The sequence below is a fragment of the Gymnoscopelus microlampas genome (assembly GCF_963454915.1).
Source record: "Gymnoscopelus microlampas genome assembly, chromosome: 9".
Lineage (NCBI taxonomy): Eukaryota > Metazoa > Chordata > Actinopteri > Myctophiformes > Myctophidae > Gymnoscopelus > Gymnoscopelus microlampas.
Window position 1 is genome coordinate 9,305,635 of NC_139946.1, and position 25,859 is coordinate 9,331,493.

Consider the following 25,859-nt stretch of genomic DNA (forward strand, 5'->3'; position numbering starts at 1 on the left):
GGGTGGCCATAGCTGAATGGTTAGAGAGCTCGAAGTCAGAGGTCCCATGTTCGATCCCACGCATGTGTCGAAGTGTCCAAGACACTGAACCCCTAACTGCTCACTGAGGTGCTGCCCCCGTAGCGCCCACCGCTCCTGTTACTTAGGGTGGGTTAAATGCAGATACCTTTATTTTATTTCACTGTGTATGCAAATATACAGTGACAAATACCACAAAGGTGTGTGAACTTATTATTATTTTAAAATGAGAACACAAAAACCCTGGGGGGAGGGTTTGTTTCCATTGTGGTCCATGAGAAAAGCCAAAACAAGAGCCTCTCTATTTATGTTTTTCTTCATTACCTCCACTATTAATGTTTCCGCTCTCGTCTGTTCGTCCGTCTGTCTGACTGTTGCAGAGAACTTGGTGGAAAAGTGGGTCCTGGGCCAAGGGACTTTTTTTGTACATGTTGCAAAGATTAACATAGCACTATAGTACTTTGAAGGAAGGTTTATCATGGGCCCAGGAAGAACTGATTAAGTGGTCTCTTGCATCATGAAGTTATATTGGCCAAAAGGGGACGTGGAGCCAGAAGTAGACCAACTCCCACTGTACATTTTAGTTAATAAATAAGTAACAAGGTAATCTTGCGTAATATTGTTTGGATCACATTTTATTAACCTGCTTCATTCTCCCTTCAGAGTGCAGAAGGATGCGTCAGCAGCCTCTGTGATTAAGGATGCAGCCTCAGAGCTGGGGCTGGACCCTGGCCGTCTCTACGTGCTAGCAGAGGTGAAGGAATGTGGCGGAGAAGAATGGGTCTTGGGGCCCGGGGACCTGCCGGTGCAGAGGGTACTGCTGTGGCCCCGGAAGGCTCAGGATGAGCATCCTCAGAGCCTGGGATTTTACTTCTTACTACAGGTAATAGTGGAAACCTTGGGCTGACCAAGTTTGGGAACTGCCAATGTAGTCTGTTGAATTTAGCCAGGTCAGCTCAATTCATCTTTGTGCTAAATCCATGGATAAAACATTTCACAACCTTACACAAAAACAGCATTTCTGGTGGTGGTAGCAGCTGTAACATTTACAGTTGCTACCTCTGTACATCTTTACACATTTTTGAAAATATGCCAAAAGCTTAAAAAAAAATTTTTTTTAAAAGGATGTTTCTTTCCCATGTTCTAGGAGAGGAACAACGATGGCGCTATTCAGTATGTCCACCTCCCAGCCCTGTCCAAGGAACAGCAAGCCCAGAGGCTGACCGCCAGGGGCTTCCTCCCCCCTCCACAGGATGACTTTGCAGACCTCTGCAACTTGCCCGCCCTCAACGAGGAGAGCATCCTGAACAACCTGCGCATGCGCTTCCACAAGAAGAAGATCTACACCTATGCGGGCAGCATCCTCATCGCCATCAACCCCTTCAAGTTCCTGCCTATCTACAACCCCAAGTATGTCAAGATGTACGAGAACCACCAACTGGGCAAGCTGGAGCCCCATATCTTTGCCATCGCTGATGTGGCATACTATGCCATGCTCAGGAAGAGGGTCAACCAGTGCATTGTCATCTCCGGAGAGAGCGGTTCAGGAAAGACTCAAAGCACCAACTTCCTGATCCACTGTCTGACTGCACTCAGCCAGAAGGGCTACGCCAGCGGGGTGGAGAGGACCATACTGGGGGCTGGACCTGTCCTGGAGGTGAGCTAACACCGCCGGTCGAATACCGGTTAACGTTTGTCTTTTGTTGTCAGGATTGTCTACTCTACAAATCATTTATGCAGGTGTCCAGTGATCATTAGAGCTCCTTTTCTATTTAGATACATCTTGTTGGCATGTAAAAGTGAAATGCGTTGATTTGTTTTGGAATATACTGTTAGGCTACTAGCTAGTGTGACCACAGTAGATTTTTTTTTAATTTTCTTCCTGTGGATGTAAGACTTTTTTTTTTGTTTAGCAAAGAACTTAAAAGTTTACCGAAAGGATAAGTTGGCTTGGTAGCAATTTATTTTTTCCTATAGTGCCTGGCTGGTTTCATATGGAAGAGCGTGAAAGTACGGCATCAGTCATGGAACAATATACCAGATCTAGTGTAACAATTACTGCTCATGGTCACACATAGTTTAGTATCACTTCTGCAATGGCCTTAATGAGGGCTGAAGTGCACAGCTCATTGTTATTAGTCACTTCTAACATGGAGAAATGATTCCTTCTCCGGATGGATATGTGTTGCTAACACACACACGCGCACAGGCCTCAAAATACACTGAATTCTGTCTCAGTTGAATGGATGATAATTACTTCCAGCAGTGTGGTTATGTGAATGATATAGCATCACATGATCGTCCCAGAGATCCTTTATATTCCTGATCTAATGTATTTTCCTTCCGTACAGAGCTGCAGAGCTCCTTTGTTGCCCTGTGATTGTTTTAGGGGGTGTATGTATGTGCTTCTCTGTGGTTGGTGAAGGAGACATCGTCAGAGAATATGGACTTTAGTTTGCCAGAAAGAAGAAGTGAAAAAGGGAATGGGAAGTGTGACGCTTGACGATTTTTCGTTTGAACGAAGTTGTTGACACTTTCCGTGGCCTACTGACAATGCTGAGAACAAAAGATAAGACTGTTTGTTGTCTAGGAGGACTGCTGAGCCAACTTGATGTCTTTGAAGACAACAGAGACGCCTCTCTACTTTGAAGGACATTCAGATCCTGCTGATCGTGATGGCAACGGATGCATTAATCTCAGTCTTTTGACATAGCCGATGACATTAGCGTCATTTTCTGCATTGTAAATCTATGTAGAACTAGAGTTCACAAACTTAATTGAATGTAGGAGGCTTGTTGACTAACAGCCGCTGTGTCTTTGTGGTCAGCATGTTGGATCAGGTGACTTGGTTCCACTTCCCACTCTGTGCTTTGTGAGAGGCGAGATGTTTCTGCTGCTTTCTACAAGCAGAGAGACAGACTGACTGACTCCAGTCTAGGGACTGTAGTCTCGGCTGAAGCAGATGTTTTGGGCCTGATACCAGCTTTGTTTGCTGGGGGAGGGAAACAAAAAATCCTACTTTGGTGGTGTATTAAAGAAAAATATTGCATGGATCTCAAGAAATTATTGAGCATTGAAACAAAGCTGTTGGACCCACAATAGTTTTTTCCATAAATCATCAGCATAGCCTTTTCATGAACTACAGTATGAAAGAATTCTAAATGACAGTTCTTTTTTGTCATGTTGATGTAATCATAAGAGAACGAAATCAGTTTTTTCCCCAGTACATTATTGGTGCTGTATGTGACAATACAAATGCCTTCGTGAAAAGCCGATAGTAGTTGATAAAGGTTCATAGATAGCCGATTGTTTGCTAGAGCGAGTGAGTGTCGTATGGACTCTAAACAGACATGAGAGAGTCTCCTTTTGTTAGTGTGATTGACTAGACTGAGTGCCTGTCCTATTGATAGAGAGTAGCAGGAGTGGTGAGGAGTGGTCCCCTGTAGCCAAAGAATTTTTACGGCAAAGCTCTGCAGGAGGTCTGTCTCTGTCTGGGTGTCCGGAGTTAATCTTGCAAACCAGTGAACCGATCAGCGCCAGATTTCTTGTGCACACTGCCAGTACCCCACAGAAGTACCTTTTCACATTACGATTTATACTTTTTGTAATATTTAACTTACATTTTCGAATGGAAGTCAAAGGGGCTCTGATCAGGCTGAAACCTTGGCCAATTTTGGAGGCATACTTCAAAGATTTGTCATGTCATATGCCACGACTGATATCATAGATGACATCAGTTTTGTGACTGATGTCACATAGGCTGCCCACAAGTCCAAGATCCAAACTGGAGCCACACTGTTAATGTGGATCCCAAGATGTACATGATTAGATTTTCAGATTGTGGAAGAAAGCTAGTCTATGCATCTGTTTTATATTTCTGTTGGCATGTCAGCTTTGTCATATTATGAAAGCTGTGTCTGGAAAATGGTGACAATGAACTATTAGATTCATATTATTGCATTGTATATGCAATGTGTATAGCCACAGTTACACATGTCTCCTGTATACGTTTGGACTGTAGCCAGTAAAACTGAGGGACAGTCAGACCTAGTGGCCAAATACAGCTCTGTTGTGTTTAGGGTGATTAGAGGCACTTGTGCAGACACATACAGAACATGAACATGCTTGCATCTGTTGGCTTTCCCATAGCTTGACAACTCAAGGTTGCATCATGGAGGGCCAGTTCGTTTTTTTGTGTGGTTTTCTAATTTGATCCCACAGCTACGTGGCAGAGAGTTTTGTTTGTATTCCTGTAATGAGAAAGGGACTTTCACATATGGAAGAATTTTCCTCTGGGTCAGACCAAAAGCAGGGTTATTACTGTGATTATCATTGTGCACATGACTCCCACCTACACTTCTACTCGTTGTACAACAGAGAATGGCCAGTGTTGACGTAGAGCAGTTATTGTTATCGTGATGTTGAAATCATTGTTTTGTTTCATCACTGTGACGTGTTTGACCACCCTAAAGTTCTAACTGTGTGGCATTTATTACAGGACCTTCAGGGGTGTGTGTGTGAGTGTGAGTGAGTGAGTTAGAGAGTGGGTGGGATAACTGTATGGTCACGGGATGTTTGTGAATCAATCCCTTTTTAGAGATGTGAAGTTGAAGATCTCAACTCACAAATGGGAATGGGATACAACTGATGAAAGTGGAATGACAGCGTGGGCATCTGTACAACCTGACAAGATTCAACAGGCGCATGGCGATGGAAATCTTAGTATTCTTCCATGATTGCAGTAGCTGTCCCTTGGTGTTGGAATTGAATGTGCCTCAGTCTTAATCTGACAATAAATCCCTCCTACATAGTTCCCCGTTCTATTCCTCAGCAATGTAGCTAAAAATAGGGCCTCAGCCAGCAAAGCCCCTTATGAGGAATGCAGTTTATTAGAAGTAAAATTCAACAGTGAAAACTCCCTGACCTGTGTTAGTTTGTTCCATGCACCGCCAGGAGTTGCCTCACAGTTGACGCTTGATGGAGAAGAATGAAGTAGAACTGAATAGAAGTGACTTACAGTCGATGGGAATTGGGAACATGCATTTGCAAAGTATCATCTTAAACATTTACTGCATGTTGGTAGAATAATGTGCAGCTGAAGTCATTTTCTGGCAGGGGGCGTTCAGCTATCCATCCATCAGTCTTTTAACAATGTCTGTCTCCATTTGTTTCAAAACCCACTGACTCGGCAGTGGTGAGGCTCCCCTCCGCGGAGCACTGCAAACGTTCAAAGGCAGCGGAATGAGTGAAGCTCTGGTCCCTTGATGCCTGTCAGTCTGTCAGAATCTCTGGTTCTGGAGAAGGAGGGAGGGATTTTAGTTTTTTCCGTTCTGTCAGCAGAGTTCTGGTCCCCTTGGCAGACGGGACTGCCACTCTGCCATTCAATCCCCAAATGCAGTGTGCTGGACTGGTTCCTTTGGTCCAGAGCTGTGGTCGGGGGACAGACAGGGAGACGGGTTTGGTCTGGTCTAGTCTGGGTTAGGAACCAGATATAGAGATGGGATTCCAACTGGGAACCAGTTGACGCAGTCGGGACACCAGGCTCCATTCTGGCTATATTTTTTCTTTTTTTTTAAAAGATATTTTTGGGGGGTTTTCTGCCGTTATTGATTGATACAGGAGACTGACAGGAAATGGGGGGAGTGACACACAGCAAAGGTCGTCGGGATCGGGATTCGAACCCGCGACACACTGTCTGTCAGGCTGCATTAGCAGCCTAGGTGCCCGGACTGCTATGCCAGCCACCCGGGCCTCTGGCTATGTTTTTAACAGCTGTACCCGCCCCAGCAGCATTGCCAGCACTGGAAGTGCATTGTGTCAGAGTTCAGAAAGGTTACAAGGCTTAACAGGAAGAGGTGACTTGTGTCCTCTCCCATTTGTCTACACTATAAATTGTTGATGTACTTGATTAGCTCAATTCAGCTGCATTCAATTCAGTTCAAAGGGCCAGCTTGGATTGTTTTCGTGAACGAGTCCACGACCACGTTTCGCTGCACTGTCATAAGACTGCTGCCATGAAACAAAACTAGTTTTACAGGGGAAGTAATAATTCATCTTAAATTATGTTCCCCACTGTTTGTCTCTTTCCTGAAACCTTGAGTTCTGTGGTGCTTTCCAGCTGATTTTCACTTTGAAAAGACATTATTTATTCCCTTTCTTTTCTTGTATGCTTAGATTACCATAGTTAAAATGTTAGCAGTGCGTGTGTTTGTAATATACTTTTATGGGTGGCTTCCCTCAGTGGTAATGGAACCTTTAACCCCAGCCATTTAGTGCTATGCTTCACCCATTGATCATGTGCATGCATTATTTGCACATGTAAGTGCTTGTACGTTTGCACTTACGTATGTAGTAGTAGGGGTGTGTGTGTGTGTGTGTGTGTGTGTGTGTGTGTGTGTGTGTGTGTGTGTGTGTGTGTGTGTGTGTGTGTGTGTGTGTGTGTGTGTGTGTGTGTGTGTGTGTGTGTGTGTGTGTGTGTGTGTGTGTGTGTGTGTGTGTGTGTGTGTGTGTGTGTGTGTGTGTGTGTGTCTGTGTGTGTCGTGGAAGGGAGCTCTCTAGCCCAGGGTCACATTTTAAAGAGATGAGATCAGTGTTTCTGGAGTTTTACTCTGACTGTGGGCTCTCTGTAGTTTCCTGTGCTGCCTGCTGGCACATAGACCTGCCCTGAAATAGCCTACTGCTGAATTTAGCAAAGCTGGGGGCCTTTAATGGATTGCACCACTTCTCTTCTGCTCTATTCTGTTTTGTTTTATTCTATTCTATTCTATTCTGTTCTTTGCGATAGTTTTCCCAGGTAAAATCTGTGTAGTATTCCAAATGAGTAAATAAAGTACAATTTATTAAAAACCATGGTGACCCAATTCGCTGATATCGTTGTTGTTGGGTTGTATGTTCAAAAACCTTCTTTTTTTAATTACTTTTTAAAAAACATTTAAAAATAGTCAATATATCTTCAAGCTCACACCGCGCGTTTACGAACACCTTTTGGTGTGAAGTAGGGTATTACTTTATGAAAATACATAAAAAGTCAAAAAATGGAGAAACTAGGTTTCTGCCCGACAGCAACAATATGTAGTATTGACAGAGCTTCTATCTATACAAACTCATAAGCTCACCTGGAAGGTACTATGCTCTAAATTGCATTTTGCTGCTGAACTGGTTTGACCGGTTATTCCTCTCCTCTGTTAAGCTTTTCTCCTCGTGTCAGGTTTTTCTATACAAGGATTTGAATGGCTTTTCTTTTTAATATCAGCAGGACCCACCTCCGCCGTATAGAGGATAGTCTGACACCTTGTGCAAGTGCACTGGAGTTGTATGTCAAAATAGTCTATGAACTATCATTGAACTGCTGTCATGGCGGTCTTTACTCTGAGTGAGGTTTGCATTTGAAAACATTCAGTTTGTTAGTGGGTTAATATAAGCTATTTTTTATTTATTAGTCATTAAGAGGATCCAATTGACACAGGAAAGCCCGTACTCATTTATTTTGTAGGTTATTTTAGTTTTTTACAGCATGGCTCTTCAGGCGTCTAGCTGTCTATAAGACGGTCTGTCTGTGTGCCTTTCTGTCTCTGTGTCTGGTCTGGACCTAATCTCGCAAACCGCTGGACCGATCATGCAGAGCAAATTTCCTGTGCATGCTGCCAGTAGGCTGTAGAAGTACTCCCCAATTTATTTTCTGCGTGATTTATACTATACTATACTAAAAATATGTTATATTTAATATTTTTTGGTGGCTCTGTATCGTTTATGATATTTAGTTTTATTTATTTAATACAGTCTAGTTTGGAGAAAATGTAATTCATTCTGCCCAGTAGGCCGGAAGTACCATTGGGAAAACTACATTACGTGGGACGGCAGGACTATTTCTTTTTTTTATTTCAGTCCTAAAAGGTGCAACAAATGGCGTGATATTCAGCAGCAGCAGTTTGTGAATAATTCAAACCAGAAACCAAACTTTATCTTTATAACTGTATCAGCATCAAAACATGCATTGCCTACAGCCAGTAAACATATGAGCAGCCTATTTCCTAAGAAGAATACGGTAATTTGGGGTTTTACTGCGTCAGCTGCAAACCCACCAGCTTTACAGAGAAAAGATAACCATCATCTCACCAACCACAATACTTTATCTTATTAGTACCCATTCACAACAGCTTCACCACGTTTGCAGAGAAGAGACAATTGTAGGGCAACCTGCCTCAGTTCTTATTGAAGGCTGTTGCAGCCATTAGCTGAACTGCCTAGTAAGCTTCTGTAACCCTAACCCTAACCCTAACCCTAACCCATAGACTAACAGAAGTACACCACCGGTTTGACATGATTGCATATTCCAGGTTACCAGAGTCTTTTTCCCCCCTTTTTTACATCTACTGTTCAATAAGGTACATTGAAGCTCAGTCTACAGGGGTCCACTGAGCTTAGTGTCTTTTTGCATGGTACATTTTTGTACATTGTAACAATTTAAAAGGGCATCATTTAATAAAAGTTTATTAAATTATTATTACAATTCATGTTTGACCTTCATGCAGTAAATGTGGCACCACTTTTCAGGGATAGATGTCAAGTAGATAGCAGTTTGGATTAAAGCCAACTATGCTGCTCTGTTGAGTGTTTACTCCAGTGCAAAGTACTCGAGAAAAGTATGTAGAATGAGCAGCAGGGCATCTGCAGCTCAGTCAGTACCGGACACTGCAAACTGATTGTATGACATCATTATGGGTCAAATAGCTCTGTGTGATTTCTGCACTTTGTCAAGGAGCTAGCTGGGCCTCCCACCACTACCGCTCCTCCTCACTCCACCCAGCCGGATGGTCTGTGAATATCAACCTGTGTTTTTAAAGGCCATTTATGTGCTCTGTCTATGTGGGCATAGTATGTGTGTTTTGTTGGAGGTCATTGTTTTGTGTTCGGAGCATAATATTTGTTTTTAGATCACAGATGACAAACTAATTATTTTCATTCATTTCAATGGGAAAGCCTTTGTCACTGAAATGAAATGCATATTTGTGTTAATTGAGTGATGGGTTTAATTGGCAATGACTGATACTGACACATTGATTTCCAATACCTGACTTATATTCAGGAAAATCAATTAGGCTTTGATTGAGTTTGCCCACAATCAGCACGAGCCAAGCCAATCATACTGCTGCTTTTCAGTTGATCATACCCAGCCTGCCCTCTTTTTTTATAGCTAAAAGAATATATATTGGTCTTGTCGAGCAACACAGTCATGCGCTAAAGTATAAATTATACTGTACATGCAAATACAGCCTCTATGGGCACTCTCCAGCCCTCTCCATGCCATTCTGTCTCACAGACAGGAAGCTCCTATCAGTTCTCCTTAACAGGAAGGAGATCACCCACGACACCGGAAGTAACAGCAGTTGTCCTTCTTTGCCATTGGCCCAGGACCTTGAGGTGGGAGGTGGGGGGGGGGGGGGCTGCACACACCAAAGTATTGTATTGTTGTTCAGGAAGTCTAGAGGAGTAACTGGCCATTCTGTATGTGGATCCATTGTTTATCTTTTAGTTCTAGGTTGTCTCACTTTTTTCCCCCTTCACTATATTTGGACAGGCTACAGTAGGTGCCCACAGTGTGTTGGCAGTGGGCATGAGTATGGAAGAGATGGCATCTGCAGTTTTTAGACACCGTAGCATATGCTCACACACTTCATATAACACATGAACACTAACAAGTTAGGCCTTCGTAATCGGTTCAGAATCATATTTTCTAAATCTAAATAAGTAAGACATGATATTGCTGACAGAGGGAATGCAGTCTGCTTGTAGCTGCATGCAGTAGGTCATTTCTGGGTCTATTCATGGTAGTGCGCACTAGTGTGACCACATCACAGGCTGGGGCTTGATGTGGTACCTTCCTGTGCCTGGGTGGGGCTGGTTGAAAATATCTCCAAAATGGTGACACGCCACGCCACTGGAGCAAGACTGGTACTTGAAAACCTTTTAGTGTACTGCCATCATACTGTACTAATAGCTTGTCAACTGGTATGGTCTGTATAACATATACGTAGCATATTGCCTAATAATGTTGTTCACCCCACATCCAGAGCCAGCAGAATACTCACACATTTTAGAATGTTAAAGCTGATAGTGTTTTATGCAACGCAGCAACTAAAAGAACATTTAGCTACTATTTGCTACTAAAATCTGCAGTTGCATACTGAAGCAATTACACTAATTTAAGCTCAAGTCCAAAATCTTTTCTCCTCTTTTATTGTTTCCACTATGGTGACATCAACACAAGTTTGTTTATTTTCCACTGTCGTTAACTGACTATTTAGCTGTCAGACAATGACTACAGTTTGTTTCTAACATGCTATGTCTCTTTAAAATTACATTGTGTCATTGTCATGTTTTGCCATTCAATATATGCTCTCACATGAATGCTTTCCTCAGGTGAAAATGTCAACTGACACCCATGCAGTATAGTTTTCCTACCATTCATATCCCCTGAAGCAATAAGCAAAACTGTGCCATGCTTTACTGCACAAGACTAATCAGATCACCAAACAGTTTGTTTCTGGCCTTTCACCCAATGAGTGAATGAAACGGAACAGTAGAATTGTCCTCATTGTAACATCTGCTGTTAAACAAAAACGCAATCTTTTGGCTGCTATCCTGTCTGGGATTTTGAATCTGTTCTTAGTCAGCAATGAATTTGCGTTCATACCCTGAGGGCTTATAAGTGTAGTTGGCAGGTTATAGAGCTGATTCAACAGTATACAGTAGGCCGTAGCAAGGCACACTATAGAGGTGTAACTGTGTACTACTGACATGGTATTCAGTCATTGCCACCATCATGTGAACTCGCCAAAGACCCTCTCACATTCATGACATTAACAAATACTGTTTACTTTGTTGCTCTGTACCATTGGTGTTTTGCCTCACTATTGTAACTACCAGTGATTATATGTTTTATTAGCTTGGTTCTTCGTTCGTCAATTCTACCCCATAATTACACACTTGCAGGTAAATGTACGTTGGCCAGAAAGCATGATTGTTATTGTTGGTCCTAGTGAATGTGGGAGTTTGAAGGAGCATGTCTGTTGAGTGCCGTGTGGGTGCCTACCGTTGCCCCAGATGAATGTGGGAATTCTAGTTGTGGCGGTTTGGACTATTTGGAATCCTTTGTGTGAGTGACGGTGCTACTGCGAGGTGCCCATGTCAATGCCTTGGCACCGTGTGTGGAAATGTTTAACGGCAGCTCTTAAGGGCAAGTGGACTTTAAGGGATGAGTAGGACCCTCAGTGCAATATGTTAGTATTCAGGCACCAGCCCTACACTTTTACTCATTACAGAGATGTTTTGGTTTCTCTGATTCAATTGTTTTCTGTAAGAAAATGCATATTAATGAGGGGCCTATATTATGAAATGACAGAAAATACAGTATGTCGATTTTAGCCCTAGTTCTGTTTTAATCTTACAACATCAGTTTCTTTCAATTTTGTTTTGATGATGTTGCTCGCTCATAAAATCAGGCCTGAAGGCATTAGCTAAGCAACTATATCTCAAAGCTGGTTGAGAATCATAAAATTAAAGTAGGTGTCTTGACTTGTTGTGTTAGTCATGCATAATTATCTTTAGTAAAGTAGACTTAAGTCCCAAGGTTTAAAAATGTTTCCCAAAGCCATATTGTTATTTCACTCATCTCAGCCGCTCATCTCTTACAGAACACTGTCATGTTTCACTTCACTTAATTTGCTTCCTCCGTGACAAGTTTATAAGAGACTACTGTATCTATGAAAGGTTATAAAAGTACTGTGTCTGTAATTAAAGGTTTTACTTTGTCATGTTTGTGTTGATACAAATGGCTCATAACCTTCCACTTTGAAAACTGTCTCCTTATCTGTTTTGAAAGATGTGCGTGCGGCCACCCGTCTGTGCGTGTGTGTGTGTGTGAGGCGGGGACTGAATTGGGACATAAGATTGTATTCTTGGTAGGTCTGGCTTAGTGGCTGTGTAAATGTACAGTTGAATAGGCTTCAGGAAAACAGGCCCACCACAGAAAGGAACAGCCAGGTACTTTGTGCACTAAAATGTCGTACGTGAACAATGACGGCACAAAATGTCACAACCACACATAATATATAGCATACATGTATATTATTTTATTTTATTCAGTTCAATCACTTTATTGGCATGAACGTTGCCTTAACATGTTTATCATAACTTGAGGTTTAATGGGTAAACAAACATGCTAAAATAAAGATAACAAATTGTGTGTATGGTGTATATCGCTTTAGTCACAGATCTGCGTTTCTGCATATTTATCTAAGCTCCTACACCCAGAACCACACTGCAGAGTGACAAATATACATGAACAAATGCCACCGTATTTACACACTAAGATAGACAGAGACTCCTTTATCTATCTTTGGTCTTTCTGTCTCTCTCTGTCTCCACCCCCTGTCTCTCTCGCTCTTTCAGTAGTATGCAGATTAGACCACAGGTTTCCAAGGGCGCCACGGCTTGGCTAAGCATCATTCACTTCCTCATACCTGATGAGTCTTCCAGCCAATCAGAGAGTCCGTTGAAGGGCATGTTCGAATACGAACGATGCTATGACATGTTTAGCATTCCGTCCATCCCGAAAGAAGCCTGGGCTGAGCAGAAGAGATTTCCCAGGGTTTGGTTGTATTGCCTGAGAGAGCGCAGGGTTCAGACCCACACTGGACAGCTCCGAGGGCCAATACCAACTTAACTGGCCCTGAATGCTGGAACTGTGACAGCGACTGAGGCAGTGGCAGACCACACCCAAAGAAATAAACGGGTTAGGTCCAATAAAGGACTTAACATGCATAACATCAACAATTTTAAGTAGAAGTGTGCTTGTGCACTCACACATATACCACACATACAAACGCACACGCAGCACTCGCTCACATTGACTGTAAGCGCACTGAGTCCTGTCTGAACAGGTCGAGGTTATACTCTGGAAGGATGATTCTGGTCACGGATGAGGAACGTTTCAACAGAACTCAGACTATCTCTTTCATCATCCATTGTCAACACACAGCCACTGTTGCATCACTCGTTTTTGCCCTCTGGTCTCAAAGCTATTTCAGGATTACACTTAACTCAATTAAAATACGTCGCTGTTGCTATGTACAGTAAGTTTCAAATGTACAGTAACACACCTACCCTGAGACGGAAGCTGGTGTGGAATAACACTGAATGCACAACTGCAAAAAAATATAGATAGAATAATAGAATTTGAGAAAATACCGTAATTCTGTCAGCTCTGTTGCTGCAGGAGAAGTGGAAATGGGTTAACGGTCAGTTCTTTGTCAGTGTTTGTGTGTGCCCCCTGCCTTCATCTAATCTGCTGAAATACCACTGTATCGAATTCACCCTGCAACTGCTATTGACAACACAATGTGGCTCCTATTTAACATGCACCGAGTCAACTTCCCGTGCGGCAGTCTTTTGTTGTTGTGGTGTGTGTATGTGTGTGTGAGCGAGAGAGAGAGGCTATCTTTATACATGTGAGTATGTGCAGCAGGGAAAGAGAGTGCTTTTCTGTGTCTTCATCAATGGGAGTAAACAGGGCCCCTCATTGAGGACTGGTGGCTGAGTTCTGTGCACCCCTGGCTGAGTTTGGCTTTGGCCCGAGGCCTGGTGCTCTCTAATTCTCTTTGGTCTGATACTGCTATACATATAGACCCTCCCAAGCTCATTTATCATCACTGACCTAATGTCTCGCACGCACGCACTCACGCACGCGCGCACACACGTGCACAAGTGCATACGCTCACACACGCACACACACTAAATTAAAGAAAGGGGAAAATGGCAGGGTTTAAAACAGGAAAAGGATAGAGGGGGATGGAGGGAAGAAACTAAAGAAAAGTAGGTGGAGATGGATTGAAAGATAGTTAGTGGAGGGCAAGAGGGGACAACGAGTTACAGATGCTCACCCCCCTCCCCCCCACTAAGTCCCCCAAAACACACACACACACACACACACACACACACACACACACACACACACACACACACACACACACACACACACACACACACACACACACACACACAGAGCCCCACCCCTTCTGTCATGTCAGCTGCTGCTTTCATCGAGTATTGACCTCTGGACTTTGGGGTGACTTTATTGCCACAGTGATTTGTTGTTGTTTTTCTTTAGGGGCTCTGATTGAGGTGTAGTCTTTCCAGCGCAAGAATGCTGTGTTCCCCAATGCAACACTCTGACTCTGAACGTTTGAGGTGCATTCATTGAACATTCATTGAACACAGTTGAGCTATCCATAATTCATGCACTTTTTTGTCCCTGTCACTCTTATGTGTACTTTATTCTACGTTGTGCCGGAAATAGCCAATTGCAATGCAGATGCGCTGCATTGTGATGAGCTGATAGATCTACTATTTTTGGTGTGCGACACAATCGTACAATAAAGTACAAGTCATGCTTCAATCAATTAACCCCACTGACCTGCTTGAGAAGAGATTATTTAAGATGGAAATGGACAGAGAGGGGGCAGAGGTAATAGTAGCTTTTGCAATTCTGTTGAGCCACAGTTGTACTGAATTTGAACGCATGGTTAACTAGCAGTGTTTTTCCTACCATAATTTTGGCCGAACTCACGCGGCATCCGGTGCATCTTGTTTAGTTCTCATTTTATTTAGATTTACATATATTTGATCTTTTCCTTTTATTTAGTCATTCTTAGCCTTGCTAATAAAAACAAACATTATTGGAGAACGCTGACTAGAATAGGATATGTAATAAAACATTTCTTTGACTATTTGTCCTTGCCACAAATATAGAAAGTAATCCATGTATTTTGTCTTCTCTTCCTCTGTTAACTCCGCCAGGCTTTTGGGAATGCCAAGACGGCCCACAACAACAACTCAAGCCGCTTCGGCAAGTTCATCCAGGTGAATTACCTGGAGAGTGGCGTGGTCCGAGGGTGAGTAACCGTGTGTGTGTGTGTGTGTGTGAGCGCGTGGGTGCATGCGTGCGTGCACAAAGACTGTAGTTATCCACTCAACAGCCACTTGTATGCTCTCATGTGGACTTCAGTGTAGCCAGAATGTGCTAATGTAGATTACCATGCCAAACATGGACAATTATCTGTGCTACTTGTTTGTTTTTGCATTCAGAATCCTCCTCTTCCCGTAGCCTTTCATTTGAACCATCTTCCTCTCTTTGGACCACAACCTTCCTCTTCGTAGTTTATTTGTTGTTTGCTCTCTGTGCATACTGTGGGCTACATATGCAGACACAAGTACATTCTTCCTTTTTCTCAGCAGTCGTTTTCGTCTGCGGTCAGGAGCACTGATGTCAATGTGGTCAGCGCCAGTGTCACTTCCTCACTTCCTCCTTGGCCCAGGAAGTAGCGAGGAGAGCAGCTGCACAGCACAGTATCTGAAAAACACCTCGTATGTAATTCTGTGAGGTTCTAGATAGTTACAGTATGTGGCACGGGGCTACAGAAAAGATTTGATTATTATGGCCAAATTCGCCAAGAATGAGTGAATTGGATTGTTGAGGCGTTTCATCACTCTATAAACAACTGTGTTTTTATCAGAAATAAAAGGAAACAAATAGACATGGTCATGGAAACGGCAGCATGTCTGTGGCACCAGCCGCTCAGCATGAGGTCACAGTAATGGGGCAGACTCAACCTGATTAGGTCTTAATAGCACCAGGTCTCATCACCCTCTATTGAATTGCTCATCCTGAGAGCAGTCAGTAATCCAATAAGGGTCCAATTTAGTTAGGTGAGGCCTTTCTGCACTATGCAGCCAACCCCCTTAAGGCTCAGAAGCACAAGCAACACAATCTACCGCTGGTGTACATCAACAATTACAGTACACACACACACACACACACACACACACACACACACACACACACACACACACACACACACACACACACACACACACACACACACACACACACACACACACACACACACACACACACACACACACACACACACACACACACACACACACACACACACACACAAACACACACACCTTCACCTTCAATACCATTGGAAGTGCTGTGCTGGTGCTGCCAACCCTCCTTATTGTGTGTCATCTCTTAGTGCATTGAACCCTCTGGACACTCATTGCTCCAGTATCGTACTGCTGCCCATCGGGCTTGACAAAGGCTGCCTGCCGTCTGCCTATCTCCAGTGGCAGTCATTCACAGTCTATAGAGGAGATTAACAAAGGGAAGACTGGGACTAGCTAATGTTCCGCTCCACTGTGCTCTCTGACTGACTGACTGACAGACGAACAGACAGACAGGATGTTTTGATGCTCTATCTCCCTCACTGTGTCTCTCTCTCCATCTAATGCTTCCTCATTGGGAACTGAGAGAGAGGATATGTACTTTGGGCTGCAACTAACTACCGATATATTTTTAGGGGTGATTATCAATTGCTTTTTCACATATTTTTTACCTGATTCAATTTATTCCCTGAGCAAGCTCGCAGGCTCTATTAGCTCAACGGTGTTGCACAAAAATAGCGAACGCAATAGCCTATTTCTCATTGACACATAAGCTTGTAGATCTGCTATTTTGACATTTTATTTTTTAGCAGTGTGAACCCCAGTGTTTCCTCTCTGCTGATTGTGTGTCCATTGTCACAATAAACAGGATAGACATAGATAGTTAGATATATTCTACCATACAGATTGGTCTAAATAAGATATATTCTACCATACAGATTGGTCTAAATAAGATATATTCTACCATACAGATTGGTCTAAATAACGTTTTACTAAAAAAGTTATGGATTGCAGCTTTATCTGTCAATTGCACGGATATGTCCGTGATTTTTTGGGGGGGGGAAACGTCCAGAACCCAACATAACGTGATCCGAAGATTTACTGCTCCATTCACTTCCTGGTTAACTTAATACTTTAAAATCCTGTATCTCGACTCCTGTGTACTTTTTTTTACTATGTATTTTTGGCGAAACAAGCTATTTTCAACTGGGTATAACGGGAGGTCACAATGACATTTTTTTTTCACGGAAGCACAGTGATTTCCTCCGTGATTAGCAATCGATCATACTGGAGATAAATATTCTGTGGTTCTTGAAAAATTTGTCAGAATGCTTAGAAATGCTGGCAGAAGCTACCTGCCAGCATTAGAAAGCCCTGGCAGTGATTGTGTTAACCACTTAAACACTATATACCTGTATTTAATTGAGTATTTAAAGTCCCCCAGTGGTCTAGTAGGTGTCCTCCTTTTTTAGCTCAACACTGAATATCTTCGCAGAAGATAGCAGATCTACAAGCTCACAATGCATCGCATTGTGACACATTGTGAGCTTGTAGATCCGCTATTTTCACTGAATGTTTGCCCCCAGAATATTTACACTAGGGTTCATGTGGTTAAGCCCAATGTCTACAGCACTTCATCACATGACCGCATTTTGAAAATATCTTTTTCAAAATGAGTTAATTTTGGCGACCGATGTGGTCGGACAGTATGACGTTAATTAGCTCTCACAGACATACAACAACAGTCCCTGATACCTCAGCTCTCTACTCTCTACTTAGGGTGTCATAAAAGACTGACATCTATGTTGTTTTAATTCTAGCCTTGGTCCTCTCGTGTAAAATCAAATTTAGCCCCATTTTATAAGGTTTGAATCCAGACATCTACTTTTTACTTTTCTTTCTGGTGACAGTAGGTCTCTGATTTCACCTCTCCCAGTCTTCAGTAAACAAAATGATTAAAAAAAAGCCATCTTAAAGGGAATTCCCGTACTTCTGAAATGAGATTATTTCCATATTGAGGCTATTGTCTGTGGGTGCCGTTGTGTGGTGTTATGTGATGCTGTGTGCATTGCTTCACGTTCACCGTCCATCCATCCAATACATGGAGCCTCTGTTCACTATTTTATTGTTCTCACCATCTGTCCTCACTTCCCCTCCTCCTCCCTCTCCATGTCATTTCATTACCAGCCCACTTTCACATTTGACCCCTACACACGCACGCATGCACGCACTCACACACAAACACAAACAGCTGAGTGATAGGATCAGATGACCGACATTCAGTATCAAGTGATTGATGCTCTTTCTTTCTCCCTATTCTTCCTCCTTTGTTCCCCACCCTCCTCTTTCTCTCACTCGCTCATTTCTCCTTCCCTGTCTCTCACCCTTTCTTCCTGTCATATTCTGGGTCACCATCTTTATCTCTCTCTCTCTCTCTCTGTATTTTACAGGGCTGTGGTCGAGAAGTATCTGTTGGAGAAGTCTCGTCTGGTCTCCAGAGAGAAGAATGAGAGGTGAGGAGCAACAGGCAGGGTCACGATCCCTCACCCACATTGACCTTCAGGGGGTCCTCTGAACAAACATGGGGAGATGGGGAGGTTCCCCAAGAGCCTTTGATGTAGGGCTGCAACGATCGATTATTTTCTTAGCGATTTTTAACAGCAATATTTCAATGAATTGATTAACCACTTCAGTGTTATTTAATACCTCGTTTGCCAGCAGTGTCGTGGAAAACATAGTGGAAATGGTAGATCTACAAGCTTGTAGAACGGCTATTTTCACTATAGTTTAAATATTATGAAAGGAATTTAAACTTTTGCCCAAAATAGGGAATCATTATTTTATTAAATGATCAATTATAATTTTTAGTTGTAGCTGGTCATATGTACACACAAGGGTGATGATTACCAGAGCAGTGTCCTAAGACAAACAGTTCTTTGACCATACAAGGTCTATGATTTTTAATGCTTTTAGAAGTGAAAATATTGTATTTAGGTGGTGTAGTTTAATAGATGAACCGTCAACAATTCATATTTTTCAGCAAAAAAAAAGGAAAGAAACAGAAATACATTGGGCTTCTGCCAGACATTTCCTTTCAAGCAACCTAGGGTTGTAGTAGACCCTGTGGTAGTTCATGTACTTTATATGTTGTAAAGGAAGCCACGTTTAACGGTTTACACGCTAGTAAATCATAATAATAATACAAATATTACTTATTCTGTGGCCGCTGCAAAGGCCTGAGTGGAGGAATAGCTTGGAAATGGTGTCACATGGAATATGCTCAGCAGGCCTACACTGCATCCAAAGGCTCATTCAGAAGGCTCATTCTGACTCCTCCCTGGATCATTGGGATGATCAGTGTGTAATGCGTGTAAGCTGCCATTGAACTGGACTAGTGGTGGTAATCTCCGTAGACGTAAACAAGACAGGGTAGATCAGTCTTAACTGGGTGTGTCACTTATGATATTCATGAAGACCTGTGCCTTTTACTGAGCCCTGCTTTGATGTGACGTACTGTACAGTCCTGTCTGAGCTACAGAGTTAAGCATTAACCTGCCCTCCTACACAAACAAATGCAAAATACCTGTTCTGTTGGTATAAGGAGCTACTAGTCCATTTGTCTCCTCTTTGCACACAGCTATTGTACCTGGCTATCATGTGTCCCTTTGTTGTAACTCACCTACCGTATGTGAAATACTATCATTCATAGCAGACTAGACTCCTGGTTGGCTGCTACTAGTATGACTAACTGTTTACTTTTAGACCTTGTCATACATTTAGTAGAGAGCATACTAGGGCATAGTATGACTAATTTGCCTATTGACTCACTCATTCACAGAATAATATGTAATGTCATTTAGAACCCACCCGGGGAGGAATTCACTTTTGCTTAAAGGTAGGGTAAGTGATATTTTTTTGGCGAAAACAAAAAAGGTTTTTGTTAAAAGGTTAAAGCACTATATTATCATAGTAGTCATTGCTATAGAGTGTTTGTTCAGTAAAAGGGGTATACCTGTCTCTCCAGCTCTTTAATAAACAGAACATACATTATCTGGTGGGTTGCAAATGTTCAGCCAATAAGGAGAGAGTACACATTTATCAGCTAAAATGTTATAGTGTTATAGTTCCATTTTGTCTGCTCAATTCTTTGTGTCATCACTTCCAAATTCACTTGTTTATCCTGTATCCTGTGCGAGTTCTCCCTCCTGATTGGATAAAAATGGTATCCCGACCTGAAAATGTGTTTTCTGTTTACCAAAGAGCTGGAGAGACAACTCCTGTTACTGAACAAACACTCATAGCAATGAGTACTATCAGAATATAGAGCTATTTAACACTTATTTTAACAAAATGAATATAATTTTCACCTTTTTAAATAATTAATTCTAAAAGAAATAAGAAGAAAAAAAATGTTCTATTTGAAACAGACTGGGCTGAACTCTTCTTTAGTACTAACCTGTGCAACTCGCGAGCAATTGCTAATGGCCACTGAGAACCAAGCAATTTCATCATAAAGCGCCTTGCTCAAGGGTATCTCTACAGTAGCTTTTGAAAGAGGAGAGGGCATTACTCATTCACTTTCCCCACCCAAATCCCCTCCAGACCCTGGGTATGGCACCAGTTATATCAGTCACAATCTCACTTTCTCTAATCGTCTCTCACTGCCAACCCACAGACGCTACAGTTAATCACACAGTCCACGTAGTCTGTGTTGATGCTACATCAGGCCTGTCTGCTCCAGGAGTGAGTGTGTTGTATGATGTCATTGTTCTCCCTGATAAACATGGAAATGTATTACTCCTGTGACCTGTCCTGTGTGCTTGCACAACAAAGCACTCCCGCCTTCAGCACCTACATACCTACCTACCTACAGCACACTATACTTTAGATATTTTCTTTAGTTTACATTTTTTTGTTTTCAATTCAGTATTTTCAGTTAGATTCACGAGTGGGTTTGCTAGTTTCAGTATTTGTTTTTCCTCAAGCTATATAGCCATTGAAGAATCACTTTGTGAATGACTCAGTCTAGCCTTCCTAGTCGCAATGCGTCCTCATGCTTGTTGACAAAGACTACACCTAGAGGAATTTTCTGTATATTTTTTTATTTTAGTTTGTTTTGTAATTAGACGATGGCATTGACTAAAAATGCAGTTTCACACCTAGTTTTAATTTAATTCAGTTCTAATAACCTTGTTGTTACCTACCAACTATATCCACCTACCTACAATACACAGTACCTACTGTACCTACAGTAGTATCTACCTACTACTGGCCCACTGATACAAGACTGGAAAATGTATACCAGTCTTTTAGCAGTGCAGAGCAGTTGATTGTTTTAGCTTGTTGCATAATGCTGAGCATTGGTTTGTTTTAGCTTGGCAGAATGTTGACTTTGGATACTTTAAAAAATATATATATATCCGATTGACTTCCAAAGTTTGTGGGCCCTGGGTGGCCAACCCAGCCTGACGGAGATCTGCACTCCTAGGATTGCACTTCAAGTTCAACACTTTATCCACTGATGTGTTGTCCACTCTCTAATAATTAAAGTGTTTTGCTTATAAAACAGGACCTTATCAGTGACAGGGATGTTTTTCCTAAATCAAAAGCCTGGTTGAAAACAAGTTTAATTTGATGACTCTGTGTTTGTGTGTACGTGCATATGCGCTTTCCCAGGAACTACCACGTGTTTTACTACCTATTGTTGGGTGCGTCTGAGGAGGAAAGGAAGGAGTTCAAGTTGCTGCCACCAGAAGACTACCTCTACCTCAAGCAGGTAGGTGCTGCTCCTCCCACAACGAGGTCTTACGACAAATACTGAAAGACTGCTCCATCTCTACACCGCCAGTATGTTGTCAAAGCTCCTCATTCACATCCATTCAGTTCTGTCTGTTCACACCGACTGGCCCGCCAGTGAACGACCGGCCAAATGTGTCAATGAAAAGAGAATTAAATGGCCATTCAATAGCCTTTTTTTTATTGCCATGCATTTAATCTTGTTAGTAGAATATTCTCAGTGTTCTCTGTGAATGTGCTCTTGGCAAATGTGCGTCAATTGACATTGAACTGCATGAATGGGTGGATGTGGTATGTGAGGTGACCTTGGAAGGTGGCGTTGTCATTGAGTCTGAGGGAGTGGGTATTCGGGGTGTGTGATTGGCGTGCTGTTGAATGGGCCTCATGCTTCCTCCTTCCTGCACATGTGTGCGCTGCATGTCAATGAGGCATTCTTTGTGTTCCCTCTCTCTCCCTTTCATCCATTTCTGTTTCTTAATCCTACCCACTCTCCTTCCTCCTCGACTCAGCTCATTTTTGTCTCATCCCTCCTTGTCCTTAAATTATTTCCTTCCTGTGTCTTCACTGTCTCTCTATAGTCCATGAGCCAGACAAGATTTCATTATCGAAAGAGTGGGCAAAACCATACCTATATTAAATCGTTTATAGGGTCAATATAAGTAAATAAATATATGATAACCTTTCCACAGGAGCAGCTTTTTCATATTTATCACACATTTTGTTATTTTCCCTATACGTACATGACAGGTGAAAAAAATTACAAAATTTAGAAAATAGTTATCATAATGAAACTTCCCCAGTTGATTACTTACATGAAGACAATGATTTATTGTATTACAAGTTTTCTGAAATTGTATATTTAAATATGCAAATTAGGCATTAGGAAAATATGCTCGAATATGCATAACTTTCCAAAATCAACATTGCAAGATTGGACAAAGCCAGAGTCAACATTCTTATTTAATTTTGTTAAGATGTTGGAGTCAAAGGTTTTGAACGAGGGAATATTCAATATCTGGCTCAATTTTGGGGCTATGGCTACAATTTCAGAAAACTTGTAATACGATGAATCATTGTCTTCATGTAAGTAATCAACTGGGGAAGTTTTTTCACCTGTCATGTACGTATGGGGGAAAAAACAAAATGTGTGATAAATATGAAAAAGCTGCTCCTGTGGAAAGGTTATCATATATTTATTTACTTATATTGACCCTATAAACAATTGAATATAGGTATGGTTTTGCCCACTCTTTCGATAATCATTGCTCAATTTTGGGGCTCTGGCTCATGGACTACTAGTCTTGTGTAGCCAGACAACTATTCCACAATCTCCAAATGCTATATACTGTAGAGTCTGACACTACACCTGATATATCTTTATATTTTATTTATATATGCTTAGATGACTTTGATTTATATTAGGATACATTTGCGTGACTATAAAGACAAAACGGAAGTGGGAGGGGGGGCATCCGCTTTCCCCCTTAATCATCAACAGAGCTTCCGTGCTCCAGACTGTATGACCGGAAGCATTTGAAAATCGTCTGTCTTAATACTTCCACTTTGTCTCTGCATCTGCAGCAAAACTTCAAGATAGAAGATGAGGAAGACCTTCGTCATGACTTCGAGAGGCTACAGCAGGCAATGGAGATGGTGGGCTTCCTGCCAGCCACCAAGAAACAGTAAGTGTGGACATACAGTTTGCTTGTTTTTAAACCTTTATTTATCCATGGTAGGTGTTCTGAGCACAGATGCTTTTTTTCAGCAATGCCCTTCACACTCAGAGAATTACACAAATTCACACCTGGGAGCTGCTGTCCAATACAATCTGAATGCCTTGCTCAAGGCTCACTGCGCATTCACTTCCCTGCCTAGATTTTTCCTGCCGGTCTGGGAAGTTGAACCGGGAACCTTTCGGCCGCAAGCAGTCTCCTCTAATGGAGGAGAGCTACATCTGCATACTGTCACTGAATATTTGTTATAATGATGTCGTTAAAAGGCCACCAAATGATAGATAATCTGTAATTTAATAAAATAATCGATTGATAATCGATCCCTATTTTGGCCATGTCATTATAGGTGATACCTTTCGAAAAGATAAAACATTTTCAAGAAATTTTGAAAATGGCAGATCTGCAAGCTTACAACGCGCCACGATGCGACGCGTTGTATGCTTGCAGCAGCAAGCTGCAGCAACACCGAAACAATTAAATAAAACACAGAATATAGTCCTTTCATCTATAAACTGAAAGACAGTTACGATGGAAACCGCATTCTCTAAGGATAATACTTCCCTTCAGCTCCCTGCACATTGTGCCTCGTGTTAAGCACTGTATCAGCAGGAAACGCCTCTTTGTTTATTCTGTGGATAATGGAATTATGAAGTTCAGTGAGGCATGGGCGGCACAAAATAGACCATAATTAGCATGTTAAGCATAGACTTTGCACATGTTATTATGAGACTGTGAGTGTGAGGAAAAGCTCTTTGTTTGCATTGAATGCTCACCTCTGTGGTGCAGGATCTTCTCGGTATTGTCGGCCATCCTGTATCTGGGCAACGTGACCTACAGGAGGAAGTCAACCGGCCGAGATGAGGGGCTGGACGTGGGACCTCCGGAGGTCCTGGCTACTCTCTCAGACCTTCTCAAGGTAACGTGTGTGTGTGTGTGTGTGTGTGTGTGTGTGTGTGTGTACACAGTAAAAAGTTGATTTATCCATTTGTAACTCTTGAGTGTCCATTTAATTACATTTGTGCTAACCAAATGTTAAGACTCAGATTTTAAAGTGTAGCTGTAATTACTCTTTAAGTGTAAGCTACGGTGTGTATTGTATGTGACGTGTCTTAATTCCCTCCCAGGTTAAAGAGGAGCTGCTGGTCGAAGCCTTGACAAAGAGGAAAACGGTGACAGTGAATGACAAGCTGATTCTCTCCTACAGCCACAGTGAGGTAGGCACCATGCATCCATCCATCTCTGCAGCCTGTCATTAGTGTAACAGCGTTATCCTTCACACTAATTAGTGGTGTGTGTGTCTAGTGTCTACAGTACGTGTGTCCCTCCTACTTTCTGTATGCCACCCGTCTAGAACTGCTGTCTTCTGTCCAATGTTCCTGACTTTTTATATCTCCGCCGGTGGATGTCAATATATTGCTCACTTATTCTATATTATGTTATATAAAAACACCCCATTATGATGATATGAAATGGAGAAAAGCAAGCTAATGTTACCATTAGAACCTGTAACCAGAATATGTTTTCTATTTCTGCTTGTAAAAAGATCCATTAATCAATTATGAAAGTTACATAATAATGTTTCTGTCAGTAAATCGATTATCGTTTTCAGCACAATTAGTAACCTTCAACCCTTCTCCTTCCATCAGGCTATTACAGCCAGAGACTCAATGGCAAAGTCTCTGTACAGCGCCTTGTTTGACTGGATTGTTCTGCGTATCAATCATGCACTGCTCAACAAGAAAGACATGGTGGAATCTGTCCCAGTGAGTCTTGCACAATTAAGAAATTATATTGAACCCACCTTTAACATCTATGTGACATGACACTTGGGTGACATTTGTGTTGTAGATGTCTGAGGTGATTACTGCCATACATGCCTCATTTAATAGCGTCTTGTTAAAACCTAATTTTACACTCCATAGTACAATGGTATCACTTTCTGACAAGAACTGAATGTCACTAAAGATCTGTTCTTTATGGCAAGTAACACCGTTGTGCGATCGACTATGAATCAAGCTTAACATTCCACTGTGGCCATGTCTGTTTTCCAGTGCTTGTCCATTGGTGTCCTGGACATATTCGGTTTCGAGGACTTTGAGACCAACAGTTTTGAGCAATTCTGTATAAACTACGCCAATGAGCAGCTGCAGTATTACTTCAACCAGCACATTTTCAAACTAGAGCAGGTGAGCCTCTCCTTTTGTCTGTACATTGCAGCCTTGTTCTCTGGGATGAATAGACCTAGATTCTGACCTGATTACAGTCTCTTCTCTTAACCCATACAACAATCTTCCAATGTCATCCTACTACTACTACTACTGGTTTCTTGAATTGGGAATAAGTTGGTTACGTACTTGATGACAATAAGATGCTGCTGAACTGGTTTACCAAAATATAAAGTACATGTGAGTTGCCAGAACACAAAAACATTTTAAAGTTAAACATACCAGTCAGTCAGCAGTTTTTGTAGGGTGTGGATGTTTTTGGTGCACACAATGGTAATAAAAATGATAACGGTTGTCA

At 42.0% G+C, this 25,859-nt stretch overlaps 1 protein-coding gene across 1 annotated transcript in view; it reads left to right on the forward strand.

Moving 5' to 3' along the window:
- Positions 1-25,859, forward strand: part of LOC311051719 (myosin IXB) — an 88,079-nt gene that overhangs the window by 31,674 nt on the left and 30,546 nt on the right. The window contains 12 exon segments of the mRNA XM_084066327.1: positions 682-901; positions 1,166-1,192; positions 1,197-1,212; positions 1,215-1,675; positions 14,875-14,969; positions 18,258-18,320; positions 21,484-21,583; positions 23,185-23,285; positions 24,123-24,252; positions 24,461-24,550; positions 24,983-25,099; positions 25,388-25,522. Of these exon segments, the coding sequence (XP_083922453.1) occupies positions 682-901; positions 1,166-1,192; positions 1,197-1,212; positions 1,215-1,675; positions 14,875-14,969; positions 18,258-18,320; positions 21,484-21,583; positions 23,185-23,285; positions 24,123-24,252; positions 24,461-24,550; positions 24,983-25,099; positions 25,388-25,522 (1,555 nt within the window).